This window comes from Pteronotus mesoamericanus, unplaced genomic scaffold (genome assembly GCF_021234165.1).
Source record: "Pteronotus mesoamericanus isolate MK-2021 breed Mesoamerican mustached bat unplaced genomic scaffold, CSHL_Meso_final scaffold_408, whole genome shotgun sequence".
Taxonomy (NCBI): Eukaryota; Metazoa; Chordata; class Mammalia; order Chiroptera; family Mormoopidae; genus Pteronotus; species Pteronotus mesoamericanus.
The window spans coordinates 2403247-2426820 of record NW_026555315.1 but is presented as its reverse complement, the minus strand read 5'-3'; the positions used below and the strand labels follow the sequence as shown (position 1 = coordinate 2426820).

General features: G+C 60.5%; 1 protein-coding gene across 4 annotated transcripts in view; it reads right to left on the bottom strand.

The window, feature by feature from the left end:
* Window positions 1–23574, bottom strand: part of CYTH1 (cytohesin 1) — a 65394-nt gene that overhangs the window by 3055 nt on the left and 38765 nt on the right. For 2 of the 4 annotated variants that reach the window (XM_054593329.1, XM_054593330.1), the window contains exons 2-10: window positions 13690–13772; window positions 12509–12573; window positions 10803–10869; window positions 10499–10617; window positions 10131–10211; window positions 9129–9241; window positions 8401–8549; window positions 7997–8109; window positions 3253–3331 (exon numbers count right to left, since the gene is read on the bottom strand). In XM_054593329.1, the coding sequence (XP_054449304.1) occupies window positions 3253–3331; window positions 7997–8109; window positions 8401–8549; window positions 9129–9241; window positions 10131–10211; window positions 10499–10617; window positions 10803–10869; window positions 12509–12573; window positions 13690–13772 (869 nt within the window). Of the gene's footprint in view, window positions 1–3252; window positions 3332–7996; window positions 8110–8400; window positions 8550–9128; window positions 9242–10130; window positions 10212–10498; window positions 10618–10802; window positions 10870–12508; window positions 12574–13689; window positions 13773–21845; window positions 21874–23574 lie in introns of those variants that run through there. The other 2 variants (XM_054593331.1, XM_054593328.1) reach the window with 2 other exon arrangements.

Here is a 23574-nt window from a genome sequence, read left to right as displayed (position 1 = left end):
ATGGCCCACGAGAGCCACGACTGGCCCTCGGTACAGCACAGGTGGGCCCCTCACACAGAACTGCCGTGGCCCCCGCCAGGCCCCATCCGCCTTTTAAGCCTCAGCTCGGCGCCAGCCAGCCCCAAAGGCCCTGTCTAGTCCCAGGCGCCCTCAGGCCGGGGACTTGTGCCGGCTGCATCCCAGGCCATCCCCCATTTGCCACCGCCTGCCCTATCTCCTCCTCCAACAGGAAGGGCCCGCCTGACGCGCGCCCCAGGGCCCACAAGGGCCCTCCGCTCCTGCCCTTGCCTCGCCCGGCCCTGCCAGGGCTTCGTGGCTCAGCAGTGGCCGCCACGCATGTGCCTACACACACTCCAGATGCCCGTCTTCACCTCCCAGTCCCTGACGTCCAGCCAACCGCGGCCGAGACTTGGCTCCGAGCTCAGCACTCGAGCCGGCCCAGCCTGGGCACCAGCGCCCAGACGCCGCACGCTCGTTTGACCGCAGAGGCAGGCTCTCTCCCCGCTGGGGCCCGTGACCACCTGTCCTGCCGCGGCTGATCTTCTTGGCATCGGGGCTGTTTTTATCTGTCCTCCATGTCCATTAGCTTTTTGCTGCTTTCTTATTTTATTGAATTTATTGGAGTGACATTGATCAATAAAATCACACAGGTTTCAGGGGGAACGACGGCGTAGCACGGCATCGTGTGCCTTGCTGAGTGTTCGCCAGCCTACGCCTCGCCCCCCGCCGCTGACCCCCGCCCCCCGCCGCTGACCCCCGCCCCCCGCCGCTGACCCCCGCCCACCGCCGCTGACCCCCGCCCCCCGCCGCTGACCCCCGCCCACCGCCGCTGACCCCCGCCCCCCGGCCGTCACCCTGCTGTGGTCCGGGTCCGGTGTTTTAGTTTTTTGCTTGTTCCCTTCACCTTTTTCACTCAGTTCTCCACCTAATTGCTTTAATAGTTGTCTTTTTCAGCTTTAACCCCTAGACCCTCTCAAGCTTTTCCTCTGTGAGAGAGATTATATTTCAGAGATCTGTTCTAATCCCTAAAGTTCTACCTTATTTGAAACTTAAGATGTAATTTTAGTATTCGTTGTTTTGGGTCTGAAAGCCAGGAGGGCCGGGTATTTTGTATTCTAGAAACTTCCATAGTCTCAGGAAGGAGAGGGGCGTGGAGGGGCAGTGCCTCTCAGACAGCCCGGCTCCTACGCTGCCCCCGGACCGCTCCCACCCAGCATCAGGGCCGCAGCCTGCGGGGAGGGACGGGGTGCTCCCGGGCGCCCTCTACGGACAGGTCCCCCAGCACATACACAGCCCAGAGCCTGGACGGGTGTGGCAGAAGGGAGCCCCATTTCGTCATCACCGATTTCCACCCAGCAGCGGCGCGGATGGCTCTGCACTCAGAAGAGGGCAAGGGGAGCTCCTGCCCGCTGTGCCGCTCCTGGACCCCAGGCACGGGCAGGCCGGGCCGCGGGGTGCCCCTGGCGGCAGGGCAAGGGCCTCCGCCGGCTCGCTGGCCGCGGCCTCCGCCCTGGCTGCCGCGGTCCGAGTGCAGCGTGCTGGTTCTGCCCTTCCTTCTGCGGTCGCTGTGTCCCATCACTTCTGATAGAACTTCCTCTCTGCCAGGGAGTCTGCCACCGGAACGCTGAGGGCTCTCCGCGCTGCAAGGAAGTGCCACTGTCTGTCCTCCCACAGCCTCGCCGGCGCTGGTACTTGGCTGAGCGGGGCTCAGGGAGGCCACCGTGCTGGGCCTTGGAAGAACCAGGAGATTCCGGGATCTCACTGCGTTACTACGGAGACTGTCCCAGTACAAGGGGTCGGTTTTGCAGAAAGAAACTGGTATGTTTCATTTTAACCCCGAGAACAGTGAAAAAAACCCAGACAAGATTTTAAAGATGTCCTCAGTCTAGACATCCTCAAGAATCGAGACACTTTAGGGCGGGAGGCTGGGGGAAGAAATTCACCAAACTGTCTATAAAAGTGGCATTTTGGGGTGTGTAATAGGAATAATCTACTTTTTTATTGTTTGATGTATTTGAAATATACCCGTATTTTCCTGTGTATAACGTGCACAACACGTGGGTGCGCCTTATACACGGGACTAACAGCGCCCATGGTATGGTGTAACCCCCGGCACGTTACTCCCGTGTACAATGAGCACCCTTGCTTTTCCCTCAAAGCTTCGGGTGAAAAAGTGCACATTATACGTGGCAAAACACGGTAGCACTCTCATACTTGAAAACACTCCGAAACCAGAAAAGCAAAGCCAGCTGCAGAACCTAAGTGGCGCACACACGGTCACTGACCGCCACCACAAAGAGCACCTTCGGAGAGGAGACCGGCAGGAGCCGTGAGGGGCCCACGAGGGGCCGAGGCATGGAGACGGCCAGGACCGTGTCCCCCCCCACCCCCCCGCCCGCAGCCGGCGCTGAGTCCTGGGCCCTGCCGGGCCGCAGCGCACATGCCGCCCGCCCCCGCGGCGCACGGGCGGTGAAGCCCCAGCTTCTCAGCAGGACCCCCCCGACTCTCAGGCAGCGAAGACGGGGGCAGGCGCAAGTCGGCCGCCCCCGCGGGCCCTAGGACACAGGGGAGCTGCGCGCCCAGCCCTTCAGGGGACCAAGGAGGCGGCACGCACGAGAGAGCCACCGGTCCGGGCCCGCCGCCGACCTGCCAGGCCCCCTGGGCGCTCTGCCAGCGGAAGCCACCGCAGAGGTGCTCGGGGGGCTTTATCCTCAAGGGCCCTTCTCACAAAAGGGGCTTAGACATCACACATATCTTAAGGCCTTTCCGGCTGAACAAAAACCAACAACGCCTCCAGTTCGAGAACACCTCGATTTCTTCCAGCTCCAGGTGCTCTCCGGCGGTTTCCACTTCATTCCACGTCCTTCCCTCTATTTATGCTTTTCCCCGTGGCCACTTCTTCCGAAGCAAATGATTTGGCGTTTCTGCTACCCCAGAAAACCGAATTCTCCAAATCACATCCAGCTGCGCCTCTTTCCACGAGGCCACAGACTCGTGGCCACCGATTTAAGTCCGCCTGCCCAGCTCCAAACCCGCTTCCCACAAACAGCGTAACCGTCGCCCACTGCTTTCTCCGGCTCCAGGCTTGGCCCGGACGTTGGCAGGACACCCCACATCGCCAGGGCTCCCGAAGCTGGATCTCAGCTCTCCCCTCCCCTAAGTTCTCCCCCGGCCCCAAGGACGTAGGCGACAAGCCTGAGGTCTCCCCACTGCCTCCAAGGCGGGGCCCGAGGCCGAGCGGCGGGCGCTCACCGTTGTGTATTCGAAGTAATACAGGCAGTTGTCAGTGAGGATGAACCAGCGCCTCTTCCACGTCTTTACCCTGCCACCTGCAGAGCAGAAAGAGATGCGTGTTGGAGGGGAGCGTGGGGCACGCAGCCCCTCCCCGGGCAAGGAGGAGGGCGCCAGGTCAGGGCACCGGGGAGGCATGGAGACAGCCATGGCAAGGTTCACATCGGTAACAAGACACAGAGCCAGACAGAAGCGCCTTTCACGCAGTGAAAGCCTGTGGGCACGAGCAGAGCAAGCAAGTCAGGCGGCCCCTGGAGGTGACCCGGGAAGCGGATGAGCGCAGGATGAGAGCAGGCTGTGCGGAGGGGCCCGGGACTCCGAGGGCGCGCCGTGACGTCTGACTGGGTGGAGGGCCTCTCTCGGTGGGGTGGAAATGGGCAAACAGAAAAGTGGGGGAGAGGGTCAGCCCTCTGGCCGGGGCCGCACCGCCGGGCCAGCCAGCCCCGCCGTGCACAGCTGTGCTACCAGAGGGGCCGGGAGGAAACAGGCAGAACGTTTCATCCCTTCGCCGCCAAACCCACGGCTTTCTTGGAACGTGGGACTGCACCTTCCCGGGCACTCTGAATTTCTATACTGGCTTTGGGCTCCTGGACCAGCGTCCTACAACTAGAATGTCCCCAGTGCCCTGCCTCCGGGAGGATTCACGGGTAGCGGGGGAGCGGCCCAGGAGCCTTCCCCACCCTGGACCTCTCCCTGGAAAACTGGTAACGAGGACAGCCAGGCAAGGGGCCGCACAAGCGCTGGAGCAGGGCTGTGCGCTGCGGCCGCTCCCCGCGTCCCGAAAGAGCTCTCGGCTGAAGACCCAACACAGCGTGGGCCTGAGGTTCGGGGACAGGAGGGAGGCCTGACGGTGGCCTGCGTGAACGACAGCGTTCTGCCTTCAGTCTTGGCCTTCCCGTCCCTCTCCGTGCAGCGTGTCAAGGGAACGCGTCCCGCAGGCACGCTGCACAAGCCGTGCGAGGCCGCCGGGGCCGGGCGCCCGCCTCCCGGCCTTGGGCGGCACGGGCTTTTCTAGCCAAGCTTCGGCCTGCAGAGTGTCGCCTCTGCAGTCTCCACAGAGAGCGGGGACTGGGGCTGTCCACCCAGGGCGACCTTGGTCTTGCTTTCTCTGCTGCCTCATCCCAAAGAGCGGGGCGGTTCGGGAGTGTTTCCAGCCGCTAGGCCATGCCTGCGTGCCCACCCCCGAGAGGGGCCGGCTGCGGGAGCCGTGCGAGTGATAGTGGGCAGTCAAGCGCGCGTGTGGCGCTGGTCCTGGCCACGGTGTGAGGGCCACTTGGCGCCCAAACTCTCAGGGGGGATTCAGAGGCAGACCATGAACGCCGAGGCCCTAACTGGTACCGGCCTTGGCCGTGGAAGGGGCATGCGCAGCAAGCACGCGAGGCCCCGCGGGGCAGGCTGACTCTCTCCCCACAGCGACCTGGCAGGCTACGTGAGCGTGCGCCCTGGTCCCTGAAGGCATGGGCTCGGAAAAACCGCGGATGGAACTAGGGCATTGCATGCATGTGCAAAATGGGGGAGGCCGGGCAGACCGAAGTGAACGAGGAAAAAGACAAGGAATTCACTTAGAATTGGAACCATTTCGATACAAAAAGGACCCCCTCCCCCTCTGGAGTTGAGCTCTGCTCTTCTACCTCTTGGGCCTCCGCCCCCACCCAGGACACCTCACCCTCGATGACAATGTACACTTCACTAGAGGGCAGGACCGCCGGGCACCCTGGGCTCAGGAGGTCATGGGAAAGGTTAGATGGCGAAGGAGGGAGGGGGGAGGGAGCCTAGCGGAGAAAGCGGGGCTGGGTACCCAACCGAGGAAGCTCGGCCGTGCCCTGACCACCTGCGGTGTCACGGAGCCTCCGGAAGCAGAAGCCTCGCTGTGGCCCTCGGGGGGCTTCCACGTGGAAGGAAATACAGACACGAAGCAAGCAGACAGGTCACTGTGCGCCTAGGACAGTCCCTGTGGAACTCACAGGGCCACCTCCTCCTCGGGGGCCCTGAGCCCGAGGTAGAAAACCCATAGGTCTTTGGGGCCGGAACAGCCTGCCAGTCTCCAAACATTTTAATGCGCGTCACCGCTGCGGGGGCTCTTGTCCCGGGCAGTTCTGCCCAGGTCGGGCTGAAGCCAAAACTGAGGGGCTCCTCACCTGGGAAATCCCATGTCCCCGAATCAGCGCCGCAGGGCGGATCTCGACAGCGTGACTGAGGCTGATTCGGGGCGTTTAACGATGCCTCCTTGAAGAGGAGGAGAGGCAAAAACAGAAAAAGCAAAAAAAACAGAGCCACGGTCGGAATGCCCCCCAACACCCAGGAAATGCAACAAAGGGGATTCGAGGAGGGATTCTTGATTTTTTTTTTTTAAAGAAGGTTCTACTTGGCATCATTCACAGCTTAGGAAACACCGTTTCCCTTTTCACACAAAGGTTAACGTCTCCTAGGCCGCACAGCCCAGTGGGGTCCGGTCACCGCAGGCCAGGAGCCAGGGCTTCGGCCACAGCGCCCTCCTCCTCCTCTCCACTTCACGGGTTACTTTTTAATTCGTGGGTGCCAACTGAGATGCACAAAACAGGGCTTGCGCTCACGAGAGAGAGCGGGTGGGCCCTGTCCATGCGCTCGCGCTGCGGCGCAGAAAGCGTGTGATCACAGCCTGGTGCCTGCAGTCCGGCCGCTGTGCGCTGTGCCGGATCGGGGAACCGGGGCAGTGGCTCCGGACCCTGGCCAGTTCCTGAGGGACTGTGCGAGCAGTTAGAAGCAGCATCAAAACTACCACCAGCAATTAAAAAGAAAACAACCCAAAACAACAGAAGAGGAAGCTGCAGCGACCACAGAGCCTGGGCAGGGCGAGCGGGCGGGCAGGTGGGTGGGGCTACATACCTCCTGGAGTTTGGGGCAGGGACAAGGAGAGCCAAAATCATGGAAACATACAAATGAGGGAGAAAAGAAAATTAAAACAAAGAAATGCAACCCGCTCCTCCGTCTCAAAGTGCAATGCATCAGTCCTCCGGGGGCGCGGGGCAGGGGGAGGGCTGCCTGCCATCTGCCCTGCAAGGGAGGGGCCAGGGGGCGAGGCAGGGTCTACGGCACCCTGGAAGCCTGGCCCCACAGGTGCCACAGCTGAGTTCTCACTAAGCTGTCCTTCATTCGGTCACAGGAGGGCTACTTCGGGGAAAAACCACGGTCTGTCTTCAGCTAGCCGCCCCCTTTTAGTTTGTGTGTATGAATGCACACATATAAACCCGTGTGTGCACATGGGAGGGCACACTCTGCAGCTGCATGCACACGCAGGTGCACCCACGCCCTCGGCGGCACAGACGCAAGGGGCTATGAGTGGACACAACCTGGGGATGGGCTGGTGGGGGCTGGAAGAAGGGATTTGATGACCTAAACATTGAGTCCCACGCTTACTTAAGTCTCTCTTTAAAAACACGGGAAATCTCATGAATTTGCATGTCCTGGTGGAAGAACCAAGATAGTCGTTGTACTGTTCTAATTTTAGCTTCAGGCTGTCAACGCTACCAAGCTACCCTCCGCGTCAGCATTTAAACAAATGCCGCTGGAGGGGGGGCCGACGCAAGCTGGGCGCTCTGGCTCCGCTTCCCGCCGGTCTCCGTTCGAGGCGGGCCGCGTGGCGCTGAGGACACAGGGCAGAGCGGCCGCCGCTGTGCTTGGCGATTCAGATTCCAGTGGCTTAAACGCAGATGGAATGTTGGCTCATTCAAGAGCTTAAAATTTCTAATCAGTAAGGCAGCACTTTAAAAATGTATGAGCTAAGTCATGAGGTATAAACACGAGGACTTGGGTTATGCTTTCAACAGGAAATACAAGTCCTCCTGCTGGCTGGACGAGTCAGAATGACAGACTCCTCCACAGCTCCTCCCAGCTGAGGCCTGGCTCTGGCCTCCCCAGCCAGGCGGCTGCACCGGTGGAGGAGGGCTGGGCTCCCGAGCGCCCTGACGACGTGGGACCCGCGCTACCAAAGGCCGAAGCAAAGCAGAGCAAAGAGCTCTCAGCAGCCGGAAGGCTGGCTCTGCGCATCCCCGGCGGCAGGGCGGCCTCTGGGACAGTAACAGTGTGGGCGGGGACGCCATGGAAACCCCACCGCGCCCTCCCTCTGGGTTAACGAGCGCCTTCACGGCATGAGCCTTAGCCCTACAGCTCATGTCTGCCCGGGGGAAGAGGAGGACTTTCCTAGCTTTCGGGGGGAACGGGACCCTCAGCAGGGCTGACTGGGCCTGCGCAGGGTGGGGAGGAGGGGGCTGCGGGGTGCGCGGCTGCCGGCCCGGGGTTCGCCATGCACGCTGCCGGTGGGAGCCAGATGCAGAGCGGGGTGATGCGCGGGGGTTGGGGTGGGACGCGCGTCTGTGTGATGGGAGGTAGAGAGATGGATGCAGCCAGCCCCCCGCCCGGTGAGTAAGAAGGGCGGGGCAGGAAGGGAAGAGGCCCAGAGCAGACACGTGGCGTGCGAAGGCACGCGGGCCATGTTCGTGGCCGGGTGAAGTCTGCCCCGCAAGTCTCTAGCATCCCTGGGGGCACTGCTGGCTTTCACTTCCTTTCTGGAGGTGGATTTTGTGGCAACAGTATGAATTCATACCAAAGTCCCTCTGCAGTACCTCGGTGACCGCCCCGTGTTCCCACAGCATGGACACACGTGTGCAAGCACACACGCCTGCTCTAAGTGTCCGTGTGAGGGCCTTCGCCCTGAGGGCATCGCTTACCGAGCTTCAGCAGCCAGCCCTCGCGGTCTGGGTTGAAGAAAGTGTGAGTGAGGTCGTTCCCGTCGTCTTCGGGGATTTTGAAGGGCTCGTTTTTTATGCTCTCGTAGAGATTCTGAATAAAAGAAACACTGTATGTCTCTGGCTCCAGAAGCTTCTTTCCTCCTTCCTTCCCTCCCTCTCGCCTCCCGCAACAAGCGCCCTGTGCGGCAGCCCGCGCACTCCTTGTGAGGCACCAAGGACAAGAGGGAAATGGACGAAAGACGAGGCCCGATGGATAATCCAGGAAGGGCAGGAAGCAGCCCGGTGTTAGCGTCAGATCCAGAAACCGCCCCGGCCCCGAGCCCTTGGCGGGGCCCCGCGAACGAGGAGCGGCCCTCGCCCCGCCGCGGGCCGGTGCGCTCACCCGGAGCAGCTCCTCGGGCAGGTCGCCGCCGTCGTTGATGCCCCGGTTCATGGCGATGAACCTCTCCACGGTGGGCTTGTCCTTGACGTTGGGGTTGTGCAGGCTGGTGTTCAGCATGATGATGGCGAACGAGAGCACATAGCACGTGTCTAGAGAAAAGCAGAGACGATCAGAGACGCCCGCGAGGACAGGAAGTGCCCGGAGAGACGGGGGCCTGGAGCCAGGGCAAGTCCAGGGGCGGGACCACTTTCGCTGAGTGGTCCCGTGCAGCTGCTGGGGGGAGCAAGGCGACAAACACAGTGTCCAGGCCTCAAAGGGGCTTCCTTTCTCAGATCCTAGCAGAAGGGCACACTGCAGGCACCTGGAAAAACCGCGCAGTGTGTGAAGAAGAAAATACAAGTTGCCCTGACCCCGCTGCCGAACAGCGCCGTGTCCTGCGTGCCGCGTGCCGCGTGCCCCGTCCCCGGCACGCCTCGCTGACACACGCTGCGACTCGGGGAACCGAAACAGGTACATGGCTCTGAACCCTGCTTTTTGCTCATCTTATTAGCATTTCCCTATAACAATAAAAAACTCTCTTACAAATATGATTTTTAAGTTATATAATTTAAAGATACCACAATTTATATTCCACCTCTTATGGTTGGACTTTTGGATTGTTCCCCCCTTTTTGCTACCATAAGCACCCCCGCATCGACGCTCCGAGGCACGCGCAGCGGGCTGCCCACCTGTGGACTGGAAGACCCCGGGGTTGCACTGGCAGTACCGCTGGGCGAATGCCTCCATCATCCGGTCGATCTTTTGCGCCTCCCCGGGCAGTCGGAAGCTCCACAGGAACTGCCTGTGTGACAGGGTGGCCGGGTCATAGGGCTGGGGGCCACCGGCGCTCCTCCCCAGTTCCTTACGCTTGCGGGGATTTTTCTACCCAAGGGCACAGGGACAACTGTGGGGCCGGGCCCCCGGGACGAGGACTCTGCTCGATGCAAGCTCACGCGGCCCGTCACCGCTCTCCTGGGCACGGGCACGGTGCTCAGGGAGAGAGAGAAACAGGCGCTCTCCTAGTCAAAAGAACGGCTTCCCTCCTCAAAAAACACAGAGCTGAAGTGCGGACAAGACTCGTCCTAAGTGCACTCCGATTTTCAGGAAACGAGACGAGGTGCAGGGAAAGATTTATCTACCGAGCATTCACAATCGATCCCTCAGGTCGCAGAGACCTGTGGCCAGCAGGGCCAACCCGCGTTATGTTTCTCTGTCTAAATGACAACACAAAAATGACATCGCTGTTTGTGCCTACCACAGTGAGAACCCGGAACGACAATTTCTCAGAGGGCACAAGGGCACAGATTTAGTAAACAATTAAAGTTTACTTTCTTCTGAAAGGACGTGTACAACCACCTACTTCCTAGTGCGGGGCCGAAATTAAAGCACATTCTAAACTTCAAAACTAGAAAGGATTTCAAAATTTAAATACACATCAATTTCCAAAGTACAAAATGAAAAAGCTGGGGGAAGGCTTTGCCACGTCGGCTCTCAGACCGCACGGCGCCCCCGAGCCACGCCTCGCTGCCGCCGCGGCCCGCGGAGCGCTTTCCGTCAAGGCCCTCCCCGAAAGCCGAAGGAACCCCACCAGCACCGTGCTCTGAAACGCCGCAGGGAGCGGGCGCACGCTCGCAGGCCTGCCTCTCCTTCCCACACGCGCCCAAGCAGGGGCTGGCCCCGGCTACACTCACCGTAGTGCCTGGACAAGGTTAAGGTCGGTGAACTCATGGAGGCCCACAAACGCATGAAGAACCTGGATATTAAACTCGTCTCTGTCAAGAAAAAGACACAGGGTGGGGAAAGCAGGCGTCGTACTCTGAGAACCCGGGCTCATCCCCGCTCCCCGTGGGGCAGTCTCCCGTGTCGGGTCCTGCGGGCTCGGGACCTGCTCGGGGCGGAAAGCCCGTCTCCCCGCGCACCAGCTGCTGCCCCCAGGGCCACGCCGCCAGTGTGGCTGCTGCCGCCTCGGGACAAACTCCCACCAAGAATCCGGCGTCCTGAAGCTTCCCTGCGTGACCCCGCGCCGCCCACTCTGCCTGCCATGTGCCCCGGGCCTCACCTCTCCCCCAGGTAGTCGCCGATGGCCGTCTTGTTGAGGCCCTCGCCCTTGTACAGGAACTGGGCGATATCCTCACAGGTGTTCTTCAGTAGGTCGTTCTCCAGGAGGAACTGGATGCCCTGGAACAACACCGCAGAGATGCCGATGGCGCCTGCCCCAGAAACGCCCAGGAAGGCAGGCGAAGGGCACGGGGGCTGGGCACGGGTGCTGCTGCGGACCCAGAGGCGCTGACGGGGGGTGGGGGGGAGCGGGCAGCACACCACGCAAGCCGTGCTCCGCAGCTTGAGGGGTCCCCGTCGCTCACCTTCTTAGGGTCCATGTTGAACTTCTTCCTGCCCATGGCTACCTGCTTGTTCCTCTGCATGTTCTTCCTGTAAAAGAAGCGCCACAGCCGCCTCAGGGCTCTGGGCCACCGGGAGGGCTGAAAGGCTGACGCCATGCCCGCGCGCGCGATGATTCAGGGGAGCTCAGGAAGACCTACCGGGGGCAGCAGGCTCGCTCTGGTCGAGCTGCGGCGGGGGCCTCTGAGACCCCAGCCTGGGCCTCACGCCCAGGCGCTCCTTCCACTCCGGGAGCTTTCTGTTTTTCACAGGGGGTTTTAAACTTTATAACCCATAACTTACACCATCCAATACACCCACTTTCGTGTACTGTTAAAGGATGTTTCATAAGCTAAGCTGTGCAACTATCCCCACAAGCCAGCTTTCCAACATTTCCTTCTCCCAGGAAGTGGACATTGTGTGAGTTAAGGGCCTATTACCACCATCTGTCGACGGACGGCAGGCCGCACCTGCTGGCGGGCACCAAGCTACGTCGACGTTTTGGCTCTTGGGAACCGGGAACGCTACAGAGTCCTTGCGCGCGCCTCTCAGAGGGCAGACCTCCCTCCTCTCGGGCGACATGCCAGGAGCGGCGCCCAGCAGCGCTGCAAGCAACAGCCGCCTCGCCCGCCCCCGCCCCCGCCAGCCATGCCCTTGCTTTGGCCACCCCGGGGTGGAGGGTGACATCGGTGGATGGTAAGCATTTTTCATGTGTCTACTAACACAGGGCTCGCTTTACAGTGTCTTTTCAAGTTTTTTGCCATTTTTTTTGTTTAGGCTACCCTTTTTTTTTTTTTTAATTGTATGTGTTCCTTATATATTATATGTTCTGGATACTAATTCTCAAATACAGGTATTGCAAATATTTTTTCCTCGTCTGTGGCTTGCCTGCTCATGTCTTATAACAGTATCTTTTATAAGGGCAGAAGTTTTAAATTTTGATGAACTCTAATTCATCCATTTCCTTTACGCTGCATATTTTCAAAAAGGAAAAGACAGCTGTGACCCAACACCGACAATGCAGAGGCTGCAGGCAACGAGCCACCTGTCCCAGCGTCCGGCAGCCTCGCTCCGCCAGCTGGCCCCACCCACACCCATCTGCAGCGACGCCGTCAGACAGGCTCAGGGCTCTGCCTGGGAGAGTTGTGCATAAAAAAGTGCCAACATGGATGAAATTATTGACAGCCCATTTACTGCATTAAGTAGTTAGCAAATGGTCTGGGAAGCCCATTCAAAACTAAACTCTCAGAGTCACTAACACCCCACGTAGCTAAGAGATAAACACAAGGCGCAAATTCTCCTTGTCACTCTGCACCGCAACTTGGTTCCTGCTCGCTCCCCTCTCCCGGCGTGGGAAGTGAATGCGGCTGGCGCGGCCCCCGGGCAGCGCCGGGCAGCCCGGCCTGCTTGCACACACGGAGCAGCGTGAGGAGCGAGAAAGCGTGACCCCCGCGGTGGTGAGGGCACCGAAGGTGCGGGGGACCCTCCGGTTCTCCAGTTCGTACTCCCCCCCCAAAGGCCCCACGTCCGTGAGTCCCACACCAAAGGGTGCAAAGCAGCAAGGATGGCTCCACATGTGCTCGCGAGGACACACGACGAAAGGCGCACTTGTCCCCTTAAACACACCACAGTGGCAGGCTGGGTGCGCGGCGGAGCTGCAGCCACAAACCTGCTGGCACAGGGGACTCACCTTTCCTCTGTGGACCCCAGGTTTTCAATTTCATTAGCCACTTCTGCTATCTCATCCTTCAGCCTCTGCAAAAGGAGACAGGCCAGATCACCAGAGAGGAAGATACGTGTCAAGTTAAAAATCTCTGAAATCTCACAAAACTTCCAATGAAAAGCAAAATGAAATAAGAAAAACAAATAAAAACTCTAAAACATTTTGGAAAATTCTTCTAGTCCACAAATGCCGAGCTCCTCCCAACAGTGAGCACGCAAGGGGGCGCTCACGTGAGAGGCACCCCCCGACCTCGAGGAGGCCCTGCGGCCGCCCCCCCGCCGCCCCCCCCAGCTGCCCGCAGGCCAACACAGCTGCCCGGCGGCTGCAGGGGCTGCATGCCAGCCCCTCTCATCAGGGGCTGTCACAGGGACGGGCCGAGCCCTCCTGGCCTCTTCCAGTGGAACAGGAATCAAGGCATTAGGGCGAGCGACCAGAGCCCGGAAGCCAGCCCGTCCCCCGGGCAGCTGAGTGGGCTGGAGCTCAAGGCACAGCGTGGCAGCCGAGGGCTCCGCGCTGCAGCTGCACGCTCTGCGGTACGGGGGGCCAGGGAGCGCCCCCTGCCCCGTGCAGCCCTGCTCCCAAATATTTCACGGAGAACCCTAGAAGAGCACCTGCTGCCACGGGGTGACAGAGCCCAGCTAAGGGCTCCCCCCACGGGTGCCCCGCACAGCCTGCTGGCTCCGCAGAGGGACTCAGAAAAGCCCTGATGGGCACTCACGGTGACTACGCATCTCTGGGTGACCAGCAGCCACGCCAGGTCCCGCATGACTACGATCTCACTCAGCCCTGCGGACGCCTGTCAGCAGGTGTTTTTACTCCTGCCTCCCACATAAAGAAGCTGAAGTTCGAGGGGCCAGCGCTTGGGCCTCCGAAACTGCTCGCCCGGCAAGCGGCGGTGCCCGGCCTGCCCGTGGGCCGGCTCTGCGCTCGGTCACAGCACCTCCCGCGCCCCAGAGTCCGGAGCCACGGTCACTGCCTCTGACCACTGACCAGCTGGTGGCGCTCACCAACCACGGACCTCCCTGCACGCCATTCTCCACCTGTCAGGTGACAGCTCTCGCGTCTACACTTTGTGCAGAGCTGTGCCGGGTCAGGAGGACACTCTGCAGAGGACGCCCGTCGCCCAGCGGCACGCACCGCCCTCCTACCTGAATGTCAGCCAGCAGCTCCTGCTTCCTCCGCCGAATGTTCTCCAGCTCCTGACGCTCCTCTGCAGTCAGGTCACTGGGAACTGCAGGAAAGGAGAAAATGTCAGAAGAAAGCATCTCGCCAAAAAGTAAATAAAACCCAGGGGCCACCAGAAGACGTCAAAGGCAAAGGAGCCGGGGCGTGGAGGGGAGCTGGGGGAAGGCACCCGCCGCGCAGGACAGCCAGGGCTGCTGCGGCCCCCACACCTCCACGCGGGGCTCAGGAGGAGTCGGGATGGGGCGGGGGCTGGTTACCTCATCTCTCTGGGCCTCAGCTGCCTCCCCGAGCCCAAGTCCAACCCCAACGTGGAATGCCAGCTCTGACACCTCAGGTGGGGCAGGGACCATGGCAGAGCGGGAAGCCGTGCGCCTCCCTGGAGCACGGAGGGGAGGGGCTCCGCATGGACAGAGGAAAAACCTAGAAGGATACACCCCAAGCTGAGAACTCTGGGGACTTCTCTCTCTGCCTCACACCTTTACACGGTTTGAACGTTTTAAATGCGCGCACACCCTCTGCCCATGCTGGGGCCGCGGGGTCTCGGGAGGGAGGGGAGCACCGGCACAAGGCCCACTGGCCCACACCCGTGCACACGAGCCAGCTCGCTGCACGGGCCGCCCAACCCACCCTGTTCCGGCTGTGCTTCATCGCCAGCGAGTGGGGCGCTGTGCCCGCCTCGCGGGCCGCTATGGGGGTGGAGTCCAAGAGTGCAGTTTAAGCGCCCAGACCCTGCTTGGTGCTTAGCAGAAGCTCCAAAGTGTCAGCTTCGTTTCCTCCAGGGCCAAAGCACGGGACCCATGTCCCAGACCGCGGGGCGGTGTGCGGGCGCGCCCGTCCCCCAGGCAGCTGAGTGGGCTGGAGCTCAAGGCACAGTGTGGTAGCCGAGGGCCACGTGCAGCTGGTGAACAAGCACTGGGGATGCACGAGCCTGGCGTGAGATGCGCTATGTGTGCAAAATGCACACCAGGCTTTGTACACACTAGCAGTCTCTCCTCACTAATATCTTGTGTTGATCACACACTGAACTTACAACTTGGAAAGTAAAACCTGCTGTTTTGGCTGCTCCCACAGGGGCCACCAGAAAGGGCAGGTCCGCTGCGCTCACACTCGCCGGTCTCCCTGGGCGGACCGGACCAGGCCGGGGCTGCGGCTCCTGAGAGCAGCCAGCAGGTCGGGGCGCGAGGCCGGCCTGTGGCACCGAGACTGCGCCCACCTAGCCGAAGGGCAGTTCCTTTCCCCGAGCGTTTCACGAACGTCATGTAAGACAACAACAGAGGCTAAAAACAACAGACCACAATGAAGTCTACTACCTGGGTTAACTTTCTTTTTAAAAATCCAGCTTTTCCTCACCTTTCTCTAGAAACACGTCTCTTACACTCCAAGAGCCACAATAAGAAATGCACCCAATCCCATGGCCCGTCTGCCCGGCCAGGCATGGCCTTGCCCAAGCTGGCACCCCCTCAGGTGCGCTCCTCGGGCGGTGGCCCGTCTCCCTCGGAGCGCCAGCGGCTGCGGCCCATTGAGCAGTTCCGTGGCCTGACTGGCACAGCTCCGTGGTCTGAGGCTCCCCCTGTGTCCAAGGCTGCTCGACAGGCCGCGCTGAACTCAGGCTCAGTAGACGGTCCAAGCCCAGCCCAGGCTGCGCCCGGCTACCCTTGGCCCCAAGGACTCAGGTGAGCGCTCCCGCGTGGCCTCAGGATAAAGTTAGACCAACTGCCAATCAGCTCTGTCAGCAAAACCCCGCTGTGAGGACCCACGCACCCGCCACGGACGCACGCCCTGCCCTTGGGAAAAGCTCGCCCAGGAGTTCGTTCTGATGGTCTTGCACTTCGGACCAGGAAGACCTCCAGCCTGTTAAGACCAGGTGTTCCCTTTAAGGAGCCCATTTCCAGAGGTTCTGGAAGACAAATACTCATTCTAACGTAACATGGTTTTGAAATTCGGAGGTAATACTTCCTCTTCAATAGCTATTCTACAGGGAATGAGTGATACGGCTTTGATTTCGCGGCTATGGCCGTGGCTTAATCAGACCATCAGTGAGGCCGGCGGAGAGCAGGGGCACCAGGACGGCCGCGTGCGTGTCCAGGCCACATGTGCCCCAGAAGCCCAGTGTTCCCGTTCCGCCCTGGATACTCCAAGGCCAAAGCAAAAGAACGGAACCAACGTTCACGTGAGCGGGCAGCCAGCAGGGGACCCGGGGCCCGAGCGGCCTGCACGCCAACGGCTGGGCCAGGCACTGTCCCGCTGCCAAGGAGGCTCCCGGACACCAGCCTGAGGTGGGGCTCCCAGTCCCAGAGGCCCCAGCACGGAGCCCCAGCCGCTGCCTCGCTCTCACCTCGCAGAGGTGGCTGAGCCCACAGCCCAAGGGAGGGACGAAGCAAGGGGCAGAAAACCCAATCTGGGGCAGACAGACATAGGTAAGAAAACTTTAAAAGGATAGGAAACTCTGAAAAGGGACAATTGCAGAAAAAGTATAAGCTCTTGGAAATTAAACAAGTTTGGACCCTCCAGCCTCCTCCCAAAATAAGAAAGTCAGTAACAGATAAAGCCAAGGCCCTCCCATTAAACAAAAGCAAAAGACAAGACTTGAAAATAAAAGCAAACTGAAAATAAAACAGTCAATTCATTCAGTCTAAGTGACGGCTTTCCTCATCTCACAGAGAAACTATCACAGCAAAATCCAGAGGCTGCAAGAGTAAAGCCGACCCTAACCGTCCATAAGAAGTCCAGGGCCGGCCACACCTGGCTGGGGGACCAGCGGCGACCGCAAGACTGTGTCCGTGTGTACAAAGGCAGGGGGCACTTTCAGGGTCCTAAATAAAAACGACTGACCGTAGAATTAATTCCTGGGCAGGCAGGAGGACAGAACAGCCCTTCAAGCCCACAAGACCCCAAAAGTCGACCTTCCGTGCACACGCTTTAGTCTCCTCTTGACAGAATGCCAGGAGCGATGCCAGGGCCCCAAAACTGCCTACCGCAGGCCAACCGAGGGGCCTGAGGCTCCAGGGAGTCCTGGTGTCCATGGGGCAAGCGGCGCGGGTGGCGCTCTGAGCCATCGGTGCCAGGTCAGGAGGGGCCCCTGGTGCTGGGATGGCTCCCTGCAGAGGGAGCCCATCAGAGAGCCACGCGGCTCCTGTCTGAGCAGCATGTGGTCCTTGTCGTGTGCTGTGTGCACATTACCTTCAGAGTCAACCAGCAGACACAGCACAGAGGCCCGTCCTGGTCACAGAACAGACAAGACGTTCGCCCGTGATCTTGTCAAGGTGGAGGAAGAGCAGCCAAAGGCTTGAGGCCGGCAGTCTGGCGGCTGCCGGGCAGGGGAGCAGGGCCCAGGGCTTCCTCTTGGCGGGGGAGGAGGGGGTAGGCACAAGACCACAGACAAGACATCCAGGTCCTAACTGTAGGTACGGCGGTCCAAAGGGGAAAAGAAAGGAACCTAAAATTGTGGTAAGTTCCCAAACACACAGGGAGGAGGGGAAGAAGAGAACGGCGTGCGTGGAGGGGTCAGAGGCGACCCGTGACTCGGGCAGACAACCAGTGCCGGGGGATCCCATAGGCGCCCCTGGCGGCGCCTGCCGGGGGTTGACAGGGAGAAACACGAATTCCCAGCGGCTGCTTCCGGGGAGTGGGTCTGTGGGTGCAGATGCAGGGGAGGAGCTTCTGAACGCGGGCTTAAAAAATGTATCTGGGCACTACTGCATTTTTAAATGAAAAATACAAATGTGAGTCTATGGTCACTAGCAAAAACGGGCATTCTAGGACCCAGTGGTCAGAGAGAAGAAGGTTCTGGCCAGTTAGCAGTAAAAATCGGCGAGACACGTATTCACTTTATCTGATGCAGGCTCCTGACCTCAACCACACACTGTGTGAATCACGTCTTCCTTCTACATGCAGTCACCTTACATCACAGTGCTGCTTCCCTTCTGGTTCAAAAATATCATCTAAAAATTCAAAAAAACAGAAAAAAAGCAGATCTCATAGATCATCAGATCTCATTTTTCTAATGGAACTTTGCTCTGAGATGAGAAAAGCTCCAGCACTTTGACAAACGCACCCCCTGCTAAAGCTCACGACCCCCGCTCTCCACTGCCCCCGGAGGCCGCCACCAGCGACACAGCCGCGGTGCCACAGAGGCGCAGAGCCTCCGCTGGGGCTGCAGGGCGGGCGTCTGAGGGACCCTGGAGGCCGCAGCAGGACAGTCAGCAGCAGCAGGACTCAGACAGCCGCACCCCCTGAGCCCCCGGCCCCAGGGGAAGCGCGGGGCCCCAGGAAGGGCACCCGACCAGGCCGTGGCTTCCTGTGCGGCCACGAGGGTTAAACTGCAGAAGACAGGCTGACAGGCCGATGGCAGGGCAACAAACAACTCCCCCCACCACGACCGCCACGTGCTGCGGCCATGCTGCTGTGCCAGGAAGGCAGCTAAGCACTCTCCTCTTGCAGAGAATGGCAGCTGCGGGGGCAGCAGCCCGCGCGCAGAGGACATGGAGCAGAGCTGGGGGCCCAGGCCTCAGGAGCTCGTGTACAAGGCGCCCCGCTTCCAGCACGGGGATGGCCGGCATCGGCCCCCCGCCATTCTCTTGCAGGGTTCCGATTTAATGAAGGAGATTAAAGTGCTTTCAACAAGGGGCCATTGTGCTCAGCTGTGAATAGAAAAGCCACACAAGGGAGGCTTCTGTTTATTTCTTTATTTAAACGTTGCTCTGCAGATTTTACCAGTAGGCAGGAACCCGGAGCAGAAATGTGCCCCCCGCAGCGCACACAAAGGAGGGCTGTCTTAAAGAGACAGGGCCCTTCCTCCAGCCAGAGGCCCCAGCCCATAAATAGGGCAGACAGTGCACGGCCGGCCAGCGGTGGCGCGGGCAGGCGCGCAGCGACCTGTCGGGAAGCCTAAGTGAAAACACAGGAGCACGGGCCGCTGCCGCCCCAGACGCACCGCACTGTCTGTCCCCCATCGCAGGGACCCGAACGAGAGATCCGGCAGTTCGCGTAGGGCCGAGACACCCCGAGGAGCCCCGCCACAGCGGGCCCTCCGCCCAGCTCTGGAGGACACGCTGGCCTTCCCTTTGCCACCGTGCTTGTCTGCCCCATCCTTCCCCCGGCCCCTGCCTTGCAAAGGGCAAAGGCCAGACCGAAACCCGACCTGAGTGCGGACAGCAGTCCAGAGGGTCGCCCTTTCCCTGAGTGGAGGGGCAGACAGAAGAGAGAGCTGCCTGGCTCAACGCACCCGCACCCCCACAGGGGCCCGGGAGGCTCAGCCTGTGCGACACCCTGCGCCCCCTGAGCCCAGACCCCGGTCCAGAGCTGTGTCTCAGGTGGCAGAGAACGCAGCACCGCTCGGCAGCCCCGCCAGCCCACCAAACGCCTAAGCCAGGCAGTGCGGTCAAGTGCGCACATGCTCCCCCAGGCCGCTGCAGCCACCTTCCGGCTCTGGAGGGGACAGCGGCCATTGACAAATAGCTCTGGGTTCAAAAGTGCAAATCTGGGAAGCCATCCACGGAGCAAAGGCGGTGCTTCCCCCTCCAAAGACTGGCAGGCCAAATGGCCCGTCAGAGCCAAAGTCCGAGGAGGCTGGTGCCGGTCACGTGGCGGCTTGGCACCCTGACCTCACGCCCGTGTGGCCAGTTACATCACCTTGCTGCCCCGCCTTAAGGGTAAGTCACCTTGTCTGCCAGGAAAGCCCAGTGGCTAACAATGAAAATTCAAAGGACTAGAAAGACCTGGGGCTTTGGAAACACAAATGATCAGCAAACTTTCACAAGCTCCTGGACTCTTGCTGACTAGCAACACGTGGGGTCAGATCTTTACGGGAGGGATAAGACCGTAACCAAACATCTGAGTATCGTTCAGGTGAAAGGCAACACGGAGATCTGTAACACACAGGCTGCTCTGATTCTGCTGAAAGCCTTGAGCTTAGAAACAGGCCTGGGGTTAGCTGCTGAAACCAGAACACGCAGCAGGGAAGAGGGATGTGGCCAAGAGATGTGACCAAAGCCCAAACTTGGTGACATGTGCCACCGACTGTGCTGATGTGTCCCCAAAGCCTGCCTACTTTGGGAAACCAATGATCGCTCTTTCCTACGAAGTCAAACCCATAGCCATCCTTTCTAAAAGTGACCACCACACGACTCTGCCTTGGGAAGGAAGCGGACGCTGACGCCGCTGCAACATGAAGAACCTTGAGGGCGTTTTGCAGAGTGAAACAGGCCACAGAAAGGGCGAGTCCTCTGTGATCCCACTTGCAGGAGGGACCCAGAGAGACTGCCGAGGGGAGCGGGGCGGGGCTGGGCATGGGAGGCTGCTGGTTCCTGGGGGCTTGGCTCCGTGAGGCAAACAGGCCCAGGGCCTGGCTGGACAGCAACGACGCGCAGGACGCTGCTGGACTGCGCACGGGAGGCGGCTCCCTGTACACCGCACACAGTTTCTAATTAAACGAGAACTGAACAGCGACATCCTGGCTTCCTCGTTTCTGCTCACCTTAATTCCTCTCCTAAGCTATAATTTTAATTTTGTGTAGTAGCTTTAAAAGAAATGCCTCACCACCAGTTTACAGCCTAAGAAACGTTAAAAACTGTGCACGTGACGAGGACCAGGACCAGGAAGAGCTAAGTCAGCCTGCGGCCAGCACGACGGCAGCCCGCACAGTCCGGGGAGGCGCCGTCAAGCGAAGTGCCAACGTGCACGTGTAGATTCCTCCAGGTTAAATTCTTTCCACACAGAAACCACCCCGTCTCCTACCCGGATGTAAGAACATTAAAGACCTTATTTCCATCTTCTGCGTATTTGAGGAAAACCTCCCTAAGCAGCTAATCCGACAGCCCAGGCCTTGTTCGCCCGGCTGAGAGCTGCCCGGTGAGGCGAGGACACCTGCACGGGGTCTCCATCGGGCGGCCGTTCTGTGGCCTCGGGGACCCACCTGCCCCACCCCAGGCACCGCCCCCGCCCTCTCGAATGGGCGGATGTCCATGAAAGAGCTCCGTAAGCAAGGTGTCTATCCTTACCTTCTACAGAAAATGCTAGAAATCAAAGACCTGGCTGGTGTAACGTTCTGATTTAACCAGCTAACCAATGGGAAATGAAGCCAACATTCAAGGCAGTAAAAGAAACTAAACATAAAATGTTATCCTAAAAGTCTGGTTTAGAAAAACAAAGTTAACATCTGCTTTCAATAAAAGCTAAGCAAGAAAATAACCATGCGAAGAAGCTCACCCTCCTCTGAAAGCTGGCAGTGCCACCCCGGCGGCTGCAGCCCTGTCTTTCTGGCACCGCCACGCCCAGCCCGGTGGCACAGCCGCCTCTGCAAGGGCCACAGGAGCGGGGAGCCGACGGGAGCCGACGGGAGCCGACGGGAGCCAACGGGACTCAGCGGGACGAGGGAGAGCCACTCGCCTTGGGCCTCTCTGGGACCACGGCAGAGTCCCTGGCTCGCAGGAAAGCCCGGGATTCCCCGCCCCGCCGAAACCAAACCCTCCGTGCCCGCCCTCCCCCACCTCCGGAGGTCCTGGCAGGCCTGTGCCAGCTGCGGCCGCCGTCACGCTGCACAGCTGTGCCGCCACACCCCGGCACGTCCCAACAGAGGCTCCGGGGGGTGTCAAGACCAACCCTCTCTCACCCAGGGTCCTAAACCCACCTGCAGGCTGGCCCTTTGTGAAGCCTGGCTCGACCTGCACCCTCACCCGCCCCCCTCGGTCCAACAGCCAGGACGGGCCCCTGGGGTCACACCAAACACACGCTCCAGCTCCTTTCCTGCGCGTGCCCAGGCGGGGTCCCAAGGTCCACAAGGGGTGACAGAAACTCCTGCAGTGGGTGGGAGGGACGCAACCCCCTGAAGGTGCCCCTGAACGTGGCATTCTGCCGTCCTATCTCTAATCTCCGAGCAGGACTGCAAGACCCTGGTTATCAGCTTGTTCCTGACCCTCAGGCCCAGCAGGAACCACGCTGAGGGCCTGGCCATCCCTCAGAGGGGCTCGTGGAAAACCCTCGCAGGCGAGAGCCGGACACGAGACCCCAGGCAGCCGGGCCGGGTGCGGGGGTGTGGGCAGCAGGCAGCCGTGGGGGTTCCCTTGCAAAACAAGCTGCCCTACGCCGCTGAGGGCTCCCTGCACCGCCCACCGCCTCTTACCCAGGGTGAGTCCTCTCTCTCACAGCCCTGGTGTCCTGGCGGGCCCAGCAGCAACGTCAAGGCCTGGGCAGGCGGCAGCTGTCCGCTTCAGAGCCCATGGTGGACTGACACCGTGACCCGACAGCCCCCGGCTCCTGGGTGCCCCCACCGTCCCCGGGGGAGGGAGGGATGGAGCAGGCAGAGCATGTGTGCCCGCGCAGCCAGGGTGGAGGCAGTGGGAGCCAACAAAAGCTGAGCCGAAGCCCGTGGAGCTGGAGCCGATGCCGGCAGGGACGCTGGCGAGGACGGAGACGGCGGTGCGCGGGGCTGCCGCCCGGCTGGCACTTGCAGTCTGTGCTGCTCCGCTCCTCGCAGGCTCATCGCTGTGAACGCGATTATGGCCGCCCCTCCTCCGCTCTCCGCGCTCCCCAACGCGGGCCTCCCACAGGGGCGGGGACGCCTGCCTCTGCTCGCAGGCTGCTCTCTGCCTCTTAGCAGCGGAGCCCTGGCGGCCGCCCCTCCCGAGAGGTCAGCCTGGCCTCAGAAGCCCTGCCCTTCCTGAGAGGCCAGGCGCACCCACAGAGAGCGGGCTGCTCTGGCGCCCCGAAGCACAAGGCCACCTCCCTCCCCTGCTCGGGCACCACGCCTGCGGCCACAACCTGGGCAGGCTGCCTCACGCGACCCCCGCCCCGCGCTCCAAGGCCTCAGGCCCCGCTCCGCACACGGATGCTCCGGTCTATTCCCCAGCAGGGCGCCTCCCACGGTCCTGGGTCCCGACCGGGGGCGCAACGACACACTTCGTCTGGTTCCGCTGGGTCAGGCAGGCTGATCCCGGGATGGTACCAGATGATGGCTAGTGACAAGAGACAGGATGACAGGCTAAGAGCAGGGGCCGTCAATCTTTGGAGAGGGCGCGGGGCCCCAAGATGGAACCTTCCGCAGGCGCGCGCCCCCACGCAAAGAAGCACACGGGGCCACGGGGGCAGCTGTCTGCTGACCACACTGAGAAACACTGCCGCCAGCTCCTGAGGGGAGGGACAAGGTGCTCCAAACAAGCCCTGAAGAGGCCAGACGAGAAACAGGCGGTGAGTCACCGCACTGGCCAGACGGGCTTCCCCAGCCCGGCCCCGTCCCCGTCCCCGCCCTCGCATGGTGGCTGGTCCGGCTGCGCCCCGGCTCTGCCCACGGGGTGCTGGTAGCACCGCTGCCCCGCCCCCAGGCGTGAGGACTGTCCCCTGGGGGGACAGCTGCCCTGGTCAAGAACCACTGCTCTGGATAAAAAAAACAACAAAAAAAAGGGAAGAAAACCTAAAACCACCACCACCTTCCCTTGACGGCCTGTCTTCTCCCCTCAGGGAACTGCGGTCTCACCTCCGACTATGGGGGTCTCGTACTCTGGGGTCTCCTCACCGCGACGGCAGGGGCACAGACATTGACCCAAGCACCCGGCCCTGACTCCGTCTTTTAAGAAGTTGCTCTGAGACGGACAATTTTGGTTTGTGTGAAAAGGGCGGTTCTCCCCCAAAAGAACTGCAGTGGCTCTAGGAGAAAGCCCTGAATCGTGAGTTTATGGGATCTTTGTCTTGGGCTGCAAAAAGATACAAGTTGTCAACAAACATGTGGGCGTGTAGGTGGTACTTTAAATTAATTAATACATTCTCATAAAAAATATGTAATACTATTCATACAACAGTGGCGGGGCAATTCGCTAGCCACCTTGGGGCAGGGGAACTAGCCTACCTCATAACAA